Here is a 20139-nt window from a genome sequence, read left to right as displayed (position 1 = left end):
CACCTCTTGCACTGCAAACATGAGTTAGGGCAGAAGAAGGTCCCAATCCCTCCTATTCTTAGACACCACTCTTTTTAACATGTTTTTTAATGTTTGATTAAACCTCTCTACCAGGCCGTCCGTTTGCAGATGATAAACGGACATGCATAGCTGTTTTATGTGCAGTAACTTACAAAGTTCCCTCATGACCTTTGACATAAAAGGGGTCCCCTGGTCGGTCAGAACCTCTTTAGGTAGTCCCACTCGGGAAAACATTTCCATTAACTCCTTAGCTATGAGTTTGGCTGATGTATGTCGCAGGGGCACCGGGTACCGAGTGGCATAGTCTAGGATGACCAAGATGTGTTGGTGACCTCTAGTAGACTTCGATACTGGGCCTATGAGATCCATAGCGATTCGCTCGAACGGAACCTCGATAATCGGGAGAGGTACCAGGGGACTACGGAAATGTGGCTGGGGGCTCATTATCTGGCAGGTTGGGCAAGACTTACAATATTCTGCAACCTCTCTGAACACACTGGGCCAGTAAAATCACTGTAGAATCCAGTCCTGCGTTTTCTGCCATCCCAGGTGTCCCCCAAGAACATGTTGGTGGGCTAGCTCCAACACGAGCTTGCGATACGCCTTGTGCACCACCAGCTGTTCAATATGCTCACCCCGTAGTTGGTTTACCCGATACAGCATCTTCTGATGAACCACAAAACAGAGAAACATCGACTTGGCCCCCGGTTGTTGAAGTTCACCATCAGCTATTACAACATTTTCCCAGGCCTGATATAGTGTTGGTTCCCGGTTGTATTATCGTTACCATTGCCATGACAGATCCGTCATGAACACCATTGAAAGTCAATGGGGGACTGATCTATTTTCTATTGTGTCAGAGAAAACGTATCCGTCCACACTGACTTACATGGTGTGCCAGGACGGATCCGCCTTGCTCAGCACGACATTGCGGACAGAAAAAAGCTGCTTGCAGTGTAATTCTGTCCGCGATGGGAGCGCAACCAATTGGAACGAAATGCATTTTGGTGCATTCCGTTTCATTTAGTTCAGTTTTGTCCCCATTGACAATGAATTGGGACAAAACTGAAGCGTTTTTCCCCACTATTGAGATCCTATGCCGGAACTCAATAGCGGAAATGAAAACGCTAATGTGAAAGAAGTCCTAAATAATCAGAAAACACCTGAAAATAGTCACTGTTACCAGTGCTCTGTATATAGAGACAGCAGGGACATGTAGATAATGTGTTCTCTGCATTCAAAGTCAAAAAAAGTTAATAACGAATAGAAAGAAATATGAAAAAAACATAAAAATGCAAGTAAAAATGAAAAAAGTGGATTTCTAGATAAATAGATAGATAGATAGATAGATAGATAGAAGATATATAGATATACCTGTCACCAACTGAGAGGAAGATAAGACACCATGGACTATTATACCCCCATACTGCCCCTTTACCCCAACATCCACACCCTTTAATTCCCACATCAAACCCCCCTCCACAATACCTATTATTTATTTTCTTTGGCAATGCTAAATGTTTTACTTGGACGTGCCAATAAAGCTTTATTGAATTGAATTGAATAAATAGATAGATAGATAGATACATAAATAGATAATTGTGACAGCCTGTGGTAGGCGCCGTGACATGGTGGCCACACATGCTGTTGCCTTCGGCAACATGGGGTTGCGGTTGCATGCGGGGGGCAGTGTCACGGCCTATGTTGTTTGTGCCGTGACACATTTGCCACTCATGCAGTTGCCTGTGTTGTTTATGCATGTGTGAGCGATTTCCCTTTTAGTTGTTCCCCTTCCCTGTCTGGTGTCTGTGGGGTTAATTCACTGTCTGGTTTGGAGCAAAGGGGTGAGTTGGATGTGGTCTCAGGTCTCTTTATATCCTTTGGCTTGGAGACTGAGATGAGTTGGTTTGTCTGCCTTGCATGTGAAATGCTTGCTCTGTGCATGGATGAGATCTGAGGGCCATCCAAGTTGGACATCAATGTTCTCAGCAATGTCATCTGCAATGTCATACTGTGTGTTTCCTCCTTGTCTTCCTTCCCCTCCTGGTGTGTAGTTTATGGTGTGGGTTTGAGTTGGAGGTTTGTTATACGTCTGGGTGTTTGGTTCATGTAGGTGTGTACTGGCCTGCATGGACGTTTGACGTTTTCCCCTTTTGTGTGTGTGTCCTCCGGAAGAGGGTTGGTTCCCCAGAGGGGGAACTACTCTACAAGACGGTGTGCTGTCCTGCCTGGAGCTTCTGTGCATCCGGTGTTTGCATGGAGGTCCGGGTAGATGTTGGTGCCTTCTTTCCATCTCTGCTGTGGCAGGTAATTGTTGGTTGTTTCTAGTGTTCTGTTGTTACACTGTGTACTTACCTGCCGTGCAGTTGCTGCATTCTGTCTTTCTCCCTGTCAGCTACTGGGCCTCAGGAGACACCTGTCATCTGTAGTGATGGATGAACAGGAGGTCTCTGCCCTGTCACGATGTTGAGGGCGATGCAGGGATTCCTAGACTTCTAGGTTCATGGGTATGAGCTCCCTTACCATTGAAGGCGGCTCATACAGCCAGGAGACTAGGGCTATTTGAGGGAAGCTTTAGGAGGAGACCAGCTCCCTTTTCCCTGCCTATGGCCTAGTAATTGGTGACATTGTACGGTGGGGAGTTTCCCCCACTCCCTACCGTGACAGATAGATAGATAGATATGAAATAGATCACATTATATTTAGACAACTATGTTCCAGGCAGCAAATAGTAAAAAAAAAAACAGCTACAGTGGGGGAGAAGTGGGTGCAGACGACAGGTCCTGTACATTCTCTACAGGTTGTCTCCCCTCCTGTTAGTCCAGGGTCTGGACTGTCCAGCTGCACCTATAAGGTTATGTCTGCCAACAAGCAGCCCTTGTCATATATTGCAGCATAGAGAGGGGCCGGCAGCAAATATGTCCGGTCATAAGAGGGTGACATTCTGAACTTACCATTAAACCCCTGGAGCAGAGGAGGCTACTACATTCACAGTGCAGGGCCTCCATGAGAAAGAGAGAAAGGGGGTGCTGCCAAGGTCTGTCTGACTGCTGTGGAGCCGGGAGACCAGGGACCAGCGCTCCTTGCTGTGCTGTCTGTGCTCTTCTCAGGTGCAGCCATATCTGTCTGGGCAGCTCAGCAGGGGGCCCCAATTTAGGGATGGGGGCCCTGGGTAATTGCCTTGTTTGCCCCCCTAACGCCGGCCCTGTTCCCAGTGCAGCCTAGGCCCATTCACTTGAATTGGACTGAGCTTCACATAGGCCATGTGACCGAGGAACATGATGTCACTGGCCTAGGAAGAGGCTGCAGTGCTCATCGAAGTGTCGCTACCTTTTCAAACAGCTTGGAGGTTCCGGGTGTTGGACCCCCACCAGTGATGTATTGAGGACCTATTGTGAGGGTAGGTAATTAATATTGTACTCCAGGAAAATCCCTTTAAAAGCATGAAATGTTTTTTTTTTCTTTTATAAACCAGACAATTTATTTCAAGGGGTTAAAAAAAGTAAATGGATTTTTTAGGATAAATGTTTTCATTTACCTGACTTAGGTCTTCATATGTAACAAACAAGAAGTTTTTGTTGTCTTTCATCTGCATCCAGCCTTTTATGTGATCAAACCAGGAGCCAAATGGCACTGAAGGGGAATTATGTAGGAAACATACATTAGTTAAGTGAAATGAATTGGACAAAAAGAAAAGAATCAAATATTTTTTTCTAGTAGATTTTATAAACCAAAATTGGTACAGTATAACTAGAGAATGTTGTATATGCATACAAATGTATGTACAGAGTTATCCCCCTAAAAGGGAACCTGTCACCTAGAAAATGCATATTAAACCGCCAGCAGTACCTTATTGCAGCCTGTGGTATGATTATAAAGGTGTCTGCCTTTTCTGCGCAATGCGGCAAAAGTCTGTAAATCTTTTATTCAACGGGCCATGCTATGTAAACGATAGTCTAAAAGTCAAGCGGGCAGCGGCTTTCTCGCCTGAAGTCAAGCGCGCCCCGCCCCCTTTACCTCCCCATAGCGTTTGATTGATAGGATGCCCGATTCCTTCACTGCCGGTTGCTTGAATGTAGTCTCGCGCATGCGCGGGCTCTCGTGTGCGAGTTCCTGAGCATTGAGCTTTTGAACAATACCTCATAGCGGAATCAAACAGTGCGTAGGCGCCGGTATTGCAGGGACACAGCGCACGCGCAAGACTACATTCAAGCGTCCAGTGGTGAAGAAAATCCTATCAATCAAACACTATGGGGAGACTTCAAGACAATCGTTTACATAGCGTGGCCAGTTGAATAAAAGTCTTTTTTTTTACTTTTGCCGCATTGCACAGAAAAGACACAGAGACTTTTATAATCATGCTATAGGCTGCAATAAGGTACTGCTGGTGGTTTAATATGCATTTTCTAGGTGAAAGGTTCCCTTTAATGAACCCCAGAAGGGTCCAAACAGCTGCACCGGACAAAAAATTTGCAGCGTTACACCAGAGCATTTAAACATTTGGAAACATTATTCTGGTCAATAAAGGGTTATTTTAATTTCAACATTAATGTGCATCAATCTCAAAAACGGTGCCCCATCTCAAGACCTCTGTGAATGGAGAGGTGGCCGAGCATATGCTTCTCTCCATTCACTATGGGAGTTCTGGAAAAACTGCAGAAGTGAATGGAGAGAGCCATGCCACCTCTCCCTCCACAGCTGCGAAACAAGGTCTCATTCTCAAGGCAGATGTGATTCCAATAGTCCAATCGGACATTTATGGCTTTTCCTGCCATATATGTGAAAATGGAATAGCACCTTTAAGTCCCAAAATAGTATGTATATTAAAGGGGTTGTACAGGCAGTATATATTGATGACCTATCCTCAGGATAGGTCATCAATATCTGATCGGCAGGGGTCAGAAATCTGGCACCCGCGCTGATCACCTGTCTGAAGAGGAGGCGGCGCTCCATGCGACCCCTACTTCCTCCTGTTAATTACACTAGCCTATCTTCTCGGAAGTGCAGAGTAATTACAAGTACTCGCTCCATTCACTTGAATGGAGCGCGTACTTGTCATTGCACTGCACCAATACTGCAAGGGAGACGACATGCAGTGTGGAGCGCTGCCTTCTCTTCAAACAGCTGATTGGCAGGGGTGTCGGGTGACAGACCCCCGCCGATCAGATATTGATGACCTACAAAAAACGCTGTGGTGTCAAAACGCAGGAAGTGCTCAACCCCATATGCAGTTCTGCATCTATACCCAGGGGAGCAGATCCTGCACTTGTGGCCCGTTAGAATTTTTTCTACAATACACTACGTCTGCATTATATTGTAGAAAAAATTCTAAGTGTGAAAGTAGCTTCAGACGGATCCGTCCAGACTTTACATTGAAAGTCAATGGGGGACAGATCCGTTTGAAAATTGAGCCATACTGTGTCAACTTCAAGCGGATCCGTCCCCATTGACTTGCATTGTGGGTCTGGACGGTGTCTGCTTGCTGAGGCTGAACGCTGCCAGACTGATACATTCTGAGCGGATCCGCCTCCACTCAGAATGCATTGGGGCCAGACGGATGCGTTCGGGGCCGCTTGTGAGCCCCTCCAAACGGAGCTCACAGGCGGACACCCGAACGCTAGTGTGAAAGTAGCCTTATCAGTATATACTTTGGTATCTATATTTACAGCTATCCATACTTTTTTATTTTATTTATTTATTTATTTATTCCTTTTGTTATACAGAATTACCATAGGGAAGCACAAAAATTATGTTTCCAAACATATGTTTCTCCTTTCTTACCTAGCCTTTCTTTTAGACTTGATAAAGGGGACTTTAGCACCCCGAAACGCGTTCTCTTACGAATAAATGGAACATTGCTGAAACTAAAACACTGTCTTTAATCGGTTGTTTCGTGCGCCCCCAGCAGTCCACACGCTCCACTTAAGGTTCAGCGTATTCCTCCCATTGCAAGCATGGCTGCATGCTGGAGGTAACTAAAGGTGTGTTTCAAAACCGCCAGCACAAACCAGTTTATGATGGAGGTTTACTCACCAGTAAGATTTCTTAAAATCTCAACCACTTTGCTGGTACTACAGGGAGTGCAGAATTATTAGGCAAGTTGTATTTTTGAGGATTAATTTTATTATTGAACAACAACCATGTTCTCAATGAACCCAAAAAACTCATTAATATCAAAGCTGAATATTTTTGGAAGTAGTTTTTAGTTTGTTTTTAGTTTTAGCTATTTTAGGGGGATATCTGTGTGTGCAGGTGACTATTACTGTGCATAATTATTAGGCAACTTGACAAAAAACAAATATATACCCATTTCAATTGTTTATTTTTACCAGTGAAACCAATATAACATCTCAACATTCACAAATATACATTTCTGACATTCAAAAACAAAACAAAAACAAATCAGTGACTAATATAGCCACCTTTCTTTGCAAGGACACTCAAAAGCCTGCCATCCATGGATTCTGTCAGTGTTTTGATCTGTTCACCATCAACATTGCGTGCAGCAGCAACCACAGCCTCCCAGACACTGTTCAGAGAGGTGTACTGTTTTCCCTCCTTGTAAATCTCACATTTGATGATGGACCACAGGTTCTCAATGGGGTTCAGATCAGGTGAACAAGGAGGCCATGTCATTAGATTTTCTTCTTTTATACCCTTTCTTTCCAGCCACGCTGTGGAGTACTTGGACGCGTGTGATGGAGCATTGTCCTGCATGAAAATCATGTTTTTCTTGAAGGATGCAGACTTCTTCCCGTACCACTGCTTGAAGAAGGTGTTTCCAGAAACTGGCAGTAGGACTGGGAGTTGAGCTTGACTCCATCCTCAACCCGAAAAGGCCCCACAAGCTCATCTTTGATGATACCAGCCCAAACCAGTACTCCACCTCCACCTTGCTGGCGTCTGAGTCGGACTGGAGCTCTCTGCCCTTTACCAATCCAGCCACGGGCCCATCCATCTGGCCCATCAAGACTCACTCTCATTTCATCAGTCCATAAAACCTTAGAAAAATCAGTCTTGAGATATTTCTTGGCCCAGTCTTGACGTTTCAGCTTGTGTGTCTTGTTCAGTGGTGGTCGTCTTTCAGCCTTTCTTACCTTGGCCATGTCTCTGAGTATTGCACACCTTGTGCTTTTGGGCACTCCAGTGATGTTGCAGCTCTGAAATATGGCCAAACTGGTGGCAAGTGGCATCTTGGCAGCTGCACGCTTGACTTTTCTCAGTTCATGGGCAGTTATTTTGCGCCTTGGTTTTTCCACACGCTTCTTGCGACCCTGTTGACTATTTTGAATGAAACGCTAGATTGTTCGATGATCACGCTTCAGAAGCTTTGCAATTTTAAGAGTGCTGCATCCCTCTGCAAGATATCTCACTATTTTAGACTTTTCTGAGCCTGTCAAGTCCTTCCTTTGACCCATTTTGCCAAAGGAAAGGAAGTTGCCTAATAATTATGCACACCTAATATAGGGTGTTGATGTCATTAGACCACACCCCTTCTCATTACATAGATGCACATCACCTAATATGCTTAATTGGTAGTAGGCTTTCGAGCCTATACAGCTTGGAGTAAGACAACATGCATAAAGAGGATGATGTGGTCAAAATACTCATTTGCCTAATAATTCTGCACGCAGTGTATAAGGCCTGTGGATTTTCCGCAAGCAATCCGGCTGCAGAGAATGTGCAGCAATTACACCATGAGTCTCAGTACCCTAATGTACTACAGAATTACATTATAGTGCTAAACAGAATGAATATTAACCTCATGATACATACCTCTGCCCTGCAAGAAGTCCTTCATGAATTCATCAAAACTGTTAGATTTTTTAACGAGGTATGACATATTAGCAAAATGATAAAGAGACACCAGGACATCTTTTGGGCTTCGAGCTATGTAGATTATCTATGAATACAATAAAAACAGAAATGTTTTACTGATACAAGCAATATCCCACATAGTTTGTAGAACATAGGCCTCATGCACACGACCGTTGTGTGTTTTGCAGTCTGCAAATTGCGGATCCGCAAAACACGGATGGTGTCCGTGTTCATTCTGCAATTTGCGGAACAGCGCGGACAGCCATTAATATAACTGCCTATTCTTGTCCGCAAAACGGAGAAGAATAGGACAGGTAATATTTTTTTTGCGGACCATGGAACGTAGCAACGGATGCGGACAGCACATGGAGTGTTGTCCGCATCTTTTGCGGCCCCATTGAAGTGAATGGGTCTGCATCCAAGCCGCAAATACTGCGGCTCGGATGCGGACCAAAACAACGGTCGTGTGCATGAGGCCATATACAGGGTTGCACCTAGCCTTTCTGCTGCCTGAGGCAAAAACTGAAGTGGTGCCCCAACCACCCCAATGCCAATTTCTTAACCTAACCCCTTCCCTCAAACCCCTCAAGAATACTTGGAAAACATTACATACAGAGCTACAAAACATACAGGGTAAGGCTACTTTCACACTAGCGTCGGGGTTCCGTTCGTGAGTTCCGTTTGAAGGGTCTCACAAGCGGCCCCGAACGCATCCGTCCAGCTACCAATGCATTCTGAGTGGATGCGGATCCGCTCAGAAAGCATCAGTCTGGCAGCGTTCAGCCTCCGCTCCGCTCAGCAAGCGGACACCTGAACGCTGCTTGCAGCGTTCGGGTGTCCGCCTGGCCGTGCGGAGGCAAATGGATCCGTCCAGACTTACAATGTAAGTCAATGGGGACGGATTGGTTTGAATTTGACACTATATGGCTCAATTTTCAAACGGATCCGTCCCCCATTGACTTTCAATGTAAAGTCTGGACGGATCCGTCTGAAGCTACTTTCACACTTAGAAATTTTTCTACAATATAATGCAGACGGATCCGTTCTGAACGGATCCCAAGTCTGCATTATATGAGCGGATCCGTCTGGGCAGACCCCAGACGGATCCGCTCTGAATGCAAGTGTGAAAGTAGCCTAACGCCTCATGCACACGACCGTTTTTTTTTTTTCAATCGATCAACGGATCCACATACATGAAAAAAAAATCGTTTTGGTGTCCGCCTGGCCGTGCGGAGCCAAACGGATCCGTCCTGAGTTACAATGCAAGTCAATGGGGACGGATCCGTTTGACGTTGACACAATATGGTGCAATTTCAAACAGATCCGTCCCCCATTGACTTTCAATGTAAAGTCAGGAGTTAATATACCATAGGATCTGAGTTTTCTCCAATCCGATCGTATATTTTAACTTGAAGCGTCCCCATCACCATGGGAACGCCTCTATGTTAGAATATACCATCGGATTTGAGTTACATCGTGAAACTCAGATCCGACAGTATATTCTAACACAGAGGCGTTCCCATGGTGATGAGGACGCTTCTAGTTAGAATATACTACGAACTGTGTACATGACTGCCCCCTGCTGCCTGGCAGCACCGATCTTTTACAGGGGGCTGTGATCAGCACAATTAATTGTGCGTATCATAGCCCCCTGTAAGAGATCAGGGGCTGCCAGGCAGCAGGGGGCAGACCCCCCTCCCTCCCTAGTTTGAATATCATTAGTGGCCAGTGTGCGCCGCCCCCCCCCCCCTATTGTAATATCATTGGTGGCCAGTGTGCGGCCTCCGTCGGCCCCCCTCCCCCCTCTATTGTAATATCATTGGTGGCCAGTGTGAGGCCCCCCCCGGCCCCCCCTCTATTGTAATATCATTGGTGGCCAGTGTGCGCCCCCCCTGCCCCCCCTCTATTGTAATATCATTGGTAGCCATTGTGCGGCCTCCGTCGGCCCCCCCTCCCCCCCTCTATTGTCATATCATTGGTGGCCAGTGTGCGGCCCCCCCTCTATTGTAATATCATTGGCGGCCAGTGTGCGGCCCCCCCCGGCCCCCCCTCTATTGTAATATCATTGGTGGCCAGTGTGCGGCCCCCCCCAACCCCCCCTCTATTGTAATATCATTGGTGGCCAGTGTGCGGGCTCCGTCGGTCCCCCTCCCCCCCTCTATTGTAATTTCATTGGTGGCCAGTGTGCGGCCTCCCCTCTCTCCCCCCCCCCCCCCGCCCGATCATTGGTGGCAGCGGAGAGTTCCGATCGGAGTCCCAGTTTATTCGCTGGGGCTCCGATCGGTAACCATGGCAACCAGGACGCTACTGCAGGCCTGGTTGCCATGGTTACTTAGCAATATTACAATATTAGAAGCATCATACTTACCTGCTGCGCTGTCTGTGACCGGCCGGGAGCTCCTCCTACTGGTAAGTGACAGATCATTAAGCAATGCGCCGCACAGACCTGTCACTTACCAGTAGGAGGAGCTCCCGGCCGGTCACAGACAGCGCAGCAGGTAAGTATGATGCTTCTAATATTGTAATATTGCTAAGTAACCATGGCAACCAGGCCTGCAGTAGCGTCCTGGTTGCCATGGTTACCGATCGGAGCCCCAGCGATTAAACTGGGACTCCGATCGGAACTCTCCGCTGCCACCAATGATCGGGCGGGGGGGGGAGTGGGGAGGCCGCACACTGGCCACCAATGATATTAATACAATAGAGGGGGGGCCGGGGGGGGACCGCACACTGGCCACCAATGATATTACAATAGAGGGGGGGGGGCGCATGCTGGCCACCAATGATATTACAATAAAGGGAGAGAGGGGGGGGCGACGGAGGCCGCACACTGGCCACTAATGATATTACAATAGAGGGAGGGAGGGGGGGCCGGGGGAGGCCGCACACTGGCCACCAATGATATTACAATAGAAAGATGGGGGGGGCTGCACACTGGCCACCAATGATATTCAAACTGGGGAGGGAGGAGGGTCTGCCCCCTGCTGCCTGGCAGCCCCTGATCTCTTATAGGGGGCTATGATATGCACAATTAACCCCTCAGGTGCAGCACCTGAGGGGTTAATTGTGCGGATCACAGTCCCCTGTAAGAGATCGGGTGCTGCCAGGCAGCAGGGGGCAGTCATGTACACAGTTCGTAGTATATTCTAACTAGAAGCGTCCCCATACTATGGGAACGCCTCTGTGTTAGAATATACTGTCGGATATCAGTTTTCACAAAGTGAAAACTCATCTCTGAAAAAGCTTTTATGCAGACGGATCTTCGGATCCGTCTGTATGAAAGTAACCTACGGCCACGGATGCCAATCTTGTGTGCATCCGTGTTCTTTCACGGACCCATTGACTTGAATGGGTCGTGAACCGTTGTCCATCAAAAAAATAGGACAGGTCATATTTTTTTTGACGGATAGGAAACACAGATCACGGATGCGGCTGCAAAACGGTGCATTTTTTGACTTTCAAATGCAAAACGGTGCATTTGAAAGTCAATGGGTCCGCGGAAAAAAACGGAAAACGGCACAACGGCCACGATGCACACAACGGTCGTGTGCATGAGGCCTAATACAGTGCCACATACTGTGCTTACCAATACTATACTGCAGAAACAGATAATCCCCCTTCTGCTGCCCCCTCCTGCCCTTACCTTGGCTTGGTCTGCCTGAGTCAATCGCCTCATTGGTGGTGCACCCCTTAACCTCTGATGCTGTGGCCAATTGCAACTATGGCACCAGAGCAGTCATTTACTGGGAGCAGGCTGTTCCCAGAAACTGAACACCCCCCTGTGATGGGATCGTGAGAGCCGTAAGGTCACTATAGCAGCCTGAGCCTGTCACAGTCAAATGTGATGTTACCACAGACTGCAATGTTAAACCATTGCAGTTTATGGTATAAGCAATATAATCATCATATGTTCAAGGGAGGGAGGGCTACAAAAAAGTTTAAAAAAAATGCCTTTTTAAATAGAAAAAAAACAACACAAGAATGAAAAATTCTAATTATCGCCTTTCCTCATACTACAATAAAAATAATTGGTATCACTGTGTCCAAAAATGCCTAAACTATTAAAATATTAAATTATTTATCCTTTAGAGTGAACACATCAACAACAAAAAAATCAAAATGGCCATTTTTGGTTGCCTCAACTGCCAACTGAATAAAAAGTGATTGAAAAGTCATGCCTACCCAAAAATTGTAGCAATAAAATCTACAGATTGTCCCGCAAATTTTTTTTCATAAGGCCTCATGCACACGGCCATTGTTTTGGTCCGCATCCGAGCCGCAGTGCTGTCCGCATCTGTTGCTCCGTTCTATGGCCCCACTTTGCGGACAAGAATAGGCAGTTATATTAAAGGCTGTCCGTGCCGTTCCGCAAATTGCAGAACGCACACGGACACCAAATTTATGTAATTCTATGTATTAATACAATCATATTTTCTTTGCATTGCCATATTCTGACACCCATAGTTTTTTTATATTTTCATTTAGGCTACATGCACACGACCGCAAAACACACAACGGTCGTGTGCATGTAGCCTAAATGAAAATATAAAAAAACTATGGGTGTCAGAATATGGCAATGCAAAGAAAAAATGATTGTATTAAAACATAGAATTACATAAATTTGGTATTGCTGTAAAGGCACTGATCGGCAAAATAAAGGAAATGTAATTTTTACTGCAGAGTAAACGCTGTAAAAAACGAAACCCATAAAACAATGGCTTAATTGCCTTTTTTCCAGTTCCACCCCATTTAGAATTTTTTCCAGCTTCCCAAAACATAAACATAACATAGCAAAACATAAAATGGTGTCAAATAGAACTTGTCCCGCAATAAACAAGGCCTCATATGGCTATGCGAACATAAAAAAATAAAAAGGTTATGGCTCTTGAAAGGCAGTAAAAGAAAATGGCTGAGTAAAGAAGGGGTTAAGAAATATTATCATCCATCAATAAGGTCCTTACCTTTGCCTTTGAAGAAGATAAAGACTTCGGAAAACACTGTATTGGTAAATGAGATGCAAGAAAACGTGGGGACTGACATTCATCAACTAATTTTTCTCCAAGCCCACTGACATCAAGCCAAGGGATTCTCATGAAATTTGGGACTTCACGACACCAGGTAAAATCACCATTTTTACAAAGAAGGCTCAAGATTTCCATCATCCATGTGGTTCCTACAAAACAATATAAAATAAAATTTAAGGGGTCATCCTGCCTTAAAACATTTATGGTCTATTTTTAGGATAGGCCATCAATATTAGATGGGTGGGGGTCCTACTCCTGAAACTGTCGTCGATCAGCTGTTTAAAGGGGCTGTGGCACAAACACTGCAGCCTCGTTATTGTTTACTTTGGTCCATATATTGGTGCCAAATGCCATACTTTTAGTATCGGTAGTGCAGGGTAATGCAGCTTTGTCCCATTCAAGGGAATAAGACAACGCTTTAACACCCTGCACATTCCAAAGTACAAACCAATGTAAATAATGAAGAGGGGGGGGGGGGGCGGTCCGCCCCGGGTGCCGGCTCTCACGGGGGTGCAAGGCCCAGAAGCAATGAGCGCTTCCATCAATACAGATGGAAGTGCTTATTGCTGGAGCGCTGACGCCCACATACTTCGGCGGGGCACGGGAGCGCATAGTTCCCTGCCTGCCCCGCCACCGATCACCGCCATAGGCTTCAGGCCTAGTAGGCCTGAGGCCTATGCGGTAGTGAAATCCTGGCGCAGGCATGCGTGATGACACTGCCGAGACGCAGCAGCTCAGTGAAGTGTGCACGCCTTCCTCTGCGAGCAATCGCCTGGACATAGGTGAGTATTTAGCTTTTATTTATTTTTTATTTTTTTATTTTATGTGCCAACTTTGGGGGATACAGAAAGACATGTGGGGGGGAAATATTATGGTGGGATACTGTGTGGGGGCAAATTATTATAGGAGGGATTACTATGTAGGGGCAATAATTATGGGAGGGATTACTATGTGGGGGCAAATTACTATATGGGGTAATGTGGGGGAAACTACTGTCTGGGGCAAATTACTATATGGAGGTAGTGAGGGCAGTGTGGGGGAAATTACTGTATGGAGGCAGTGTGGGGGAAATTACTGTGTTGGGGCAGTGTAGGGCAAATTACTATATGGGGGCAGTGTGAGGGTAATTACTATATGGGACAGTGTGGGGGAAACTACTGTGTGTGGGAAATTACTATATGAGGGCAGTGTGGGGGGAATTACTGTGTGGGGGCAGTGTGGGGCAAATTACTATATGGGGGCAGTGTGGGGCAAATTACTATATGGGGGCAGTGTGGGGCAAATTACTATATGGGGGCAGTGTGGGGCAAATTACTATATGGGGGCAGTGTGGGGCAAATTACTATATGGGGCAATGTGGGGAAAATTACTGTGTGGTGGAAATTACTGTGTGGGGGAAATTACTGTATGGGGCAGTGTGGGGAAAATAACTGTGTGGGGGCAGCGTGGGGGTGTTGCTATTAGGGAGGCACTGTAGGGGCAATTCTATTATTTCTGGGGACACTATACAGGGATTATTGCCTGGAGCACAATATAGGGTATTATTACTTGGGGCACTCTAGGGGACATTATAGCTCATCAAATTTCACACGTTAAATGGAACCTTTCACCTAGAAAATGCATATTAAACCGCCAGCAGTACCTTATTGCAGCCTATAGCATGATTATAAAAGTCTCTGTCTTTTCTGTGCAATGAATGCGGCAAAAATCTAAAAAATACTTTTATTCAACTGGCCACGCTATGTAAACGATTGTCTTGAAGTCAAGGGGGCAGCGGCTTTCTCTCTTGAAGTCAAGCGCGCCTCACCCCCTTTACCTCCCCATAGCGTTTTATTGATAGGATTTTCTTCACTACTGGACGCTTGAATGTAGTCTTGTGCGTGCGCTGTGTCCCTGCAATACCGGCGCCTGCGCACTGTTCCATTCCGCTATGAGGTATTGTTCAAAAGCGAGAGCCCACGCATGCGCGATACTACATTCAAGCAACCGGCAGTGAAGGAATAAAACGCTATGGGGAGGTAAAGGGGGCGGGGCGCGCTTGACCTCAGGCGAGAAAGCCGCTGCCCCCTTGACTTCAAGACTATAGTTTACATAGCATGGGCCGTTTTATATAAAAGTATTTTTACAGACTTTTGCCACATTGCACAAAAAAGACACAGACACCTTTTATAATCATGCTATAGGCTGCAATAAGTTACTGCTGGTGGTTTAATATGCATTTTCTAGGTGACAGGTTCCCTTTAATTAAAAACCTTTAAAAACATACCAAGAACACAGTACCATGTTTCTGGTCTACATGTTTCGAACTGACCGGTTCTCAATCATGACCTAACTAATAACTAACATACAAATACTTCCTATTTAAAACATGTCAGTGATCACATAACCATTACTCAGAGGAAACCCAGCTGATCGAACAAGTTTTTTTGTTGTTGTTTTTTTTCCCATTTTTCCAATATCTTTATTAATATATAAAAGAATTACACAAAGAGAGAATGTTGAGTAAACACTCAGCATAGTTAATACCTTTTTTCCTTCTCCCTCTTCCCCCAACCCAACCCCCCCTCCCCCCCACCCCGGCCCTGTGATGCGTCCGCCCTCCCCTCCCCCCCTTGACCCCCCTTCAAGAAAAAGAAAGGGGCAGGAAACAGGGGGAAAGAGAGAATTTTTTTTTTTTTTAATTATAAAATATTACAATCAATCAGATCTTCCAGCCATCCCATATCTTAATCCACTTCTCATCTACATCTCTCTGCCTATACAGAATCTGTTCATAATTTTTTTACCTTGTTGACTAAGTTTATCCAGGTGTTTAATTCTGGGGTATGCCGAGCAAACCAGGTCCGGCTGACCAAAATTCTAGCTAGAAGAATCTTTTGATATTTATGACTACTTATTATGGATAAATCATTCAGGAAGAACACTTGTGGCTCAAAGGGGATTCATATTTTAAGTTTGTAAATAAGAAAGTTATTGATGCTATTCCAGTATTTTCTAAGTTCTGAACAAGTCCAGATCATAAGGAGGTAATCCGCACCTAAGGAATCGCATCTAGGGCACTTGGATGTATCTCTTAGCCCACATTTGTTTAGCCATATAGGGGTAACATATAGTCTATGACAAATACTAAACTGTACTAGAACGTGGTTGAAATTATGGGATAGTGTACCTAAATTAGCAAAGATATTCCCCCACCCTTCTAATTGTATATTTGGACAATCCAACTCCCAGGCTCTTTGTCCTGGTGACTGTGTATCACAAAACCGTGCCTTAAGTTATAGTTTATATATATTTGAAATCTTAATTCTTAGGAGTGTCGTCCCTGTCCAATCATTTAAAAAGCATGAACTATCTATATCCAACATTGATTTATCATCCAGACTAAATAATGCTGACCGCAACTGAAAATACCTAAACCAAGAGAGGTTTTCTACATTATGTGATAACTCCGTGAACGACTTAATCCCTCTATCCTTAACTACTTGTGAAATGTAAAAAATCCTATTCTTTTGCCAAAATTTATCCGCTGCTATACCATCTAACATCTGTAGATGAACGTTATGCCAAAGAGGCGTGAATGTAAGTGAACCCTTTACCCTAACCATATTCTAGTAGTAGCCCACATTTTAGAAAGTAATTTTATAATCTCTTTATAACCCTGCTCTTGGCTAATCAATAGTCCAGATTCCAAAAAGAGTAAATATGTTATTATATGAGTAACTCCCTACTAGGCTCCTTAAAAGTGCACTATTTTGCCATTCATAACACATCAATAACTGGGCAGCAATAAAATAACCTTTAAAATAGGGGAGGTTTAAACCCCCACATTCCAGTGGTTTGTATAGATGTTCCAATTTTGACCTGACTCGTTTTCTTCCCCACACTAAATCATTAATTATTCTTTCCATAAGTTTAAAATATTTCTCTTCTATCCAGGTAGGTGTATTCCTGAGCACATACAGAAATTGTGGTAGGATCACCATTTTGACCAGTGAAACTCAATCAGCTCTAGATAGAGGGAGTTTCAACCAAATCCCTATTTTTGCTCTGGTTTTCGTTATTAATGGGATCAAATTGAGTTGGACAAAGTTTTCAACCCTGGGCGATATCATCAAGCCCAAGTATTGAAAAGTATCAACAACATCCAACTGAGTTATAAGAACCTCTTTCTGGGGTAGCGGGTCTATTGGCATCAGACTGGTCTTAGACCAATTTATATGAAAACCAGATACCTCATCAAATAGTTTAACCATTCGGATGATTCTTGGGAGGGTTATTTCTGTGTGGTCTATAAAAAAAAGAACATCATCCGCATATAAGGAGATACGATCTTCCACTCCTAATGTTCCAGATCCTTTAACTTGATCATCCTGCCTAATGGCCAGAGCTAGGGGCTCGATGTAAATATCGAATAACAATGGAGATAGTGGGCAACCCTGGCGAGTACCTCTATTTAGATCAAAACTAGTAGTCAGGATCCCATTAAGACTCAGTTTCGCCGTAGGGGATCTATACAGTAATTTAAGGATATTTATAAATCTTTCCCCAAAACCCATCCTTTTCAGAACCCTCCAGAGGAAACGCCACTCCACCCTGTCAAAGGCCTTACCCTAAGTTCACACCTGAGCGTTTTACAGCGCGTTCCTACGCGCTGTAAAACGCTCAACAAGGAGAAACCAATGATTCCCTATGGGAATGGTTCTCACCTGGGCGTTTTACAGCGCGTACGATCGCGCTGTAAAACGCCCGAAGCTCAAACAAGTACTTGAGCTTTTTTTTTAGCGTTTGTCGCGCGTTCCCGTACATAGACTTTCGGGAACGCGCGACAATGTGTGTTCGCCTGTCTCTGTATGCGCGATTGTGAACGCCCGTACAATCGCGCATACAGAGCACTCCTTTCAGAACGCTCAGGTGTGAAAGCAGGGTCAGAGGCATCCAATGACAGGATGGAGCGAGCGGTCCCCCCAGGGGCCTGTATATTGGCAAAAAGCCGATGGAGATTGTGATGCGTGCCCTTGTTTTGAATAAAGCCATTCTGGTCTGGATGGACAATGGAGGAAATAACCCTAGAGAGCCTTGTGGCCAAAATCCTTGCGAGGAGCTTTACATCTGCATTAAGCAGTGAAATCGGTCTATACGATCCTAGATCTGAGGAGTCCTTGCCTTTTTTTGGAATTAATGTTATTACGGCTTCCATCATTGAATCTGGCAGTTTCCCATCCTCCACCGATTCAGCAAAGACCCCCAACAATCTAGGGAGAATAAACTCCTTGTATTTGCTATAAAATTCATATGGGAGTCCATCTGAACCAGGGGTGGAATTACCCGAACATAATTTAATTGCTCCTCAAATTCCTGAATCGAGAAATCTACCTCAAGTGCTTTCTTTTGGGCCACAGTAATAGTTGGAAAAACAATACCATCGAGATAAGAATCCATAATTTCATCTGTAATCTTAGATTCAGCTTTATAAAGATCTGAAAAATAATCCAAAAAAGCTTTCTCTACAGAACTTTGTCCACTAACCATCCTACCATTGGCCAGTCGGACATTATCTATATATTTTTTGGATTCTTGACTCGAGATCACTCTAGATAGAAGTTTTCCCAGGTCGCCCTGACTCTGTAAAATGTTTTTGCCCCTTAAAAAATAAACTTTGTTGGGACTTGTCCAACAAAAAGTTAGAGTATGCTTGTGTGGTCTTCTGCATATTTTCCCTGTTCTCCTCCGTGTTATTTATATAACAGGATTCTGTAGCTGAGGACACTAGTTTTTCTGTTTTTTCCCATACTACTTTCTCAGGTTCGCAATATTACTGACCATTATTCCCCTCATATAGGCCTTAAAAGTGTCCCATACCACCTGGATTTTTGGCTGACCCATAATTAGTGTCCCAAAATTGGTTAATTTAATTTTGTATTATTTCATGTCTCTTTATTACTGATAACCAATAAGGGTATAATCTGAATGGGGGTCTCTCTATGTATTTCTCATGGGTCAGACAAAGTTCAAGAAGTAGCGGTAAGTGGTCCGAGAATGACCTTGTCTCATACTTCATTCGTTTTACAAGTCTCACATATTTTCTATTCATCAGGGCAAGGTCTATTCTGGACATGGATTTGCCTAATTTACTAATGCATGAAAAAGCCCTTTTCCCATGACCCAAACGTCCCCAAACATCTTCAAACCCGGCCTCAGAACAAAACCATGCCAAGGGGGACCCCTGAACCAGAGTGTCTCCCTTGACGCCCGTAGAAACCCTATCCAACACAGGATTAATAACACAGTTGAAATCTCCAATAATCAGTGTTGGACACTCTGGCCATTTATCCATAAATGATAACAAAGAGTTGAGGACTGAGAAAGAGAATGGCGGTGGAATATAGACAAAGGCCAAAATACATGTCTTCCACATCAGCCTGCAGTATAGGAAAACAAATCTCCCTTGCTGGTCGACCGAGGATGCCTCGCACACGAAATCAATCATTCTATTTATAAAAACAGTAACACCCCTAGAATAACTAGAGAAAGTGGAATGATACGTGTGCGTAGCCCATCCCTTGCCGACCACCCTGGAGGTCTGCCCAGTGAGGTGCGTTTCCAACAAACATACTATTGCTGGGAGATGGATCTGAGTCAGATAAAAAAACGCTTGTCTCTTTCTTCTATCCCCCAGACCCCGTACATTCCAGGCAAGAATTCTGATAGACATTATAAAGAACAGTTAGGTGAAGAAAAAAAAAAAAGGGATGACGCATCACAGCCCAGACCCAACCCCCCCATACAGGTAATCCACCACATGTTGCAGCAGATCTCTCTCCTAGGACCATCCCTCCCACACTCCCCCCTGCTCGGCTCCTCCCCGCTAGCTAACAGAGAAAAATTTAGAGTATAAACACCCTCTACCAATTGTTATTCCCAGCAGATCCTACAACAGTTAGTTCACATATGATTTCGTTCAAGCCAATCCACGGCTTTGTCCGGGGTATCCAAAAATCCTTAAAAATAATCCGAAGTTTTGCTGGGAAAATAAGTGAATATTTAATATCCCTTTCTCTTAACCTCTTTTTAACCATCATAAACGAGCGTCTCTTTTCTTGAATATCTTTTAGAAAAATCAGGAAAGAAGGCCAATCTGTTTCCATCATATAAAACAGGTGAGCATTCCCTCGCCCTTCTTAATAACATATCTCTGTCCCTTGAAACCAACAACTTAACAAGGAATGTCCGAGGTTGTCTCCCAGGGATTGGTTTTACCACCTGGGACCCGATGAGC

General features: G+C 44.7%; 1 protein-coding gene across 3 annotated transcripts in view; it reads right to left on the bottom strand.

The window, feature by feature from the left end:
* The window catches only part of LOC120986920 (sulfotransferase 2B1-like), a 64645-nt gene that overhangs the window by 12328 nt on the left and 32178 nt on the right, over positions 1 to 20139 (bottom strand). For all 3 annotated transcript variants that reach the window (XM_040415603.1, XM_040415602.1, XM_040415601.1), the window contains exons 3-5: positions 12801 to 13012; positions 7798 to 7924; positions 3560 to 3654 (exon numbers count right to left, since the gene is read on the bottom strand). In XM_040415603.1, coding sequence (XP_040271537.1) covers positions 3560 to 3654; positions 7798 to 7924; positions 12801 to 13012 — 434 coding nt within the window. The remainder of the gene's footprint in view (positions 1 to 3559; positions 3655 to 7797; positions 7925 to 12800; positions 13013 to 20139) is intronic.

This window comes from Bufo bufo, chromosome 1 (genome assembly GCF_905171765.1).
Source record: "Bufo bufo chromosome 1, aBufBuf1.1, whole genome shotgun sequence".
NCBI classification, from domain to species: domain Eukaryota; kingdom Metazoa; phylum Chordata; class Amphibia; order Anura; family Bufonidae; genus Bufo; species Bufo bufo.
This window is presented reverse-complemented; position numbering and strand designations above follow the sequence as displayed.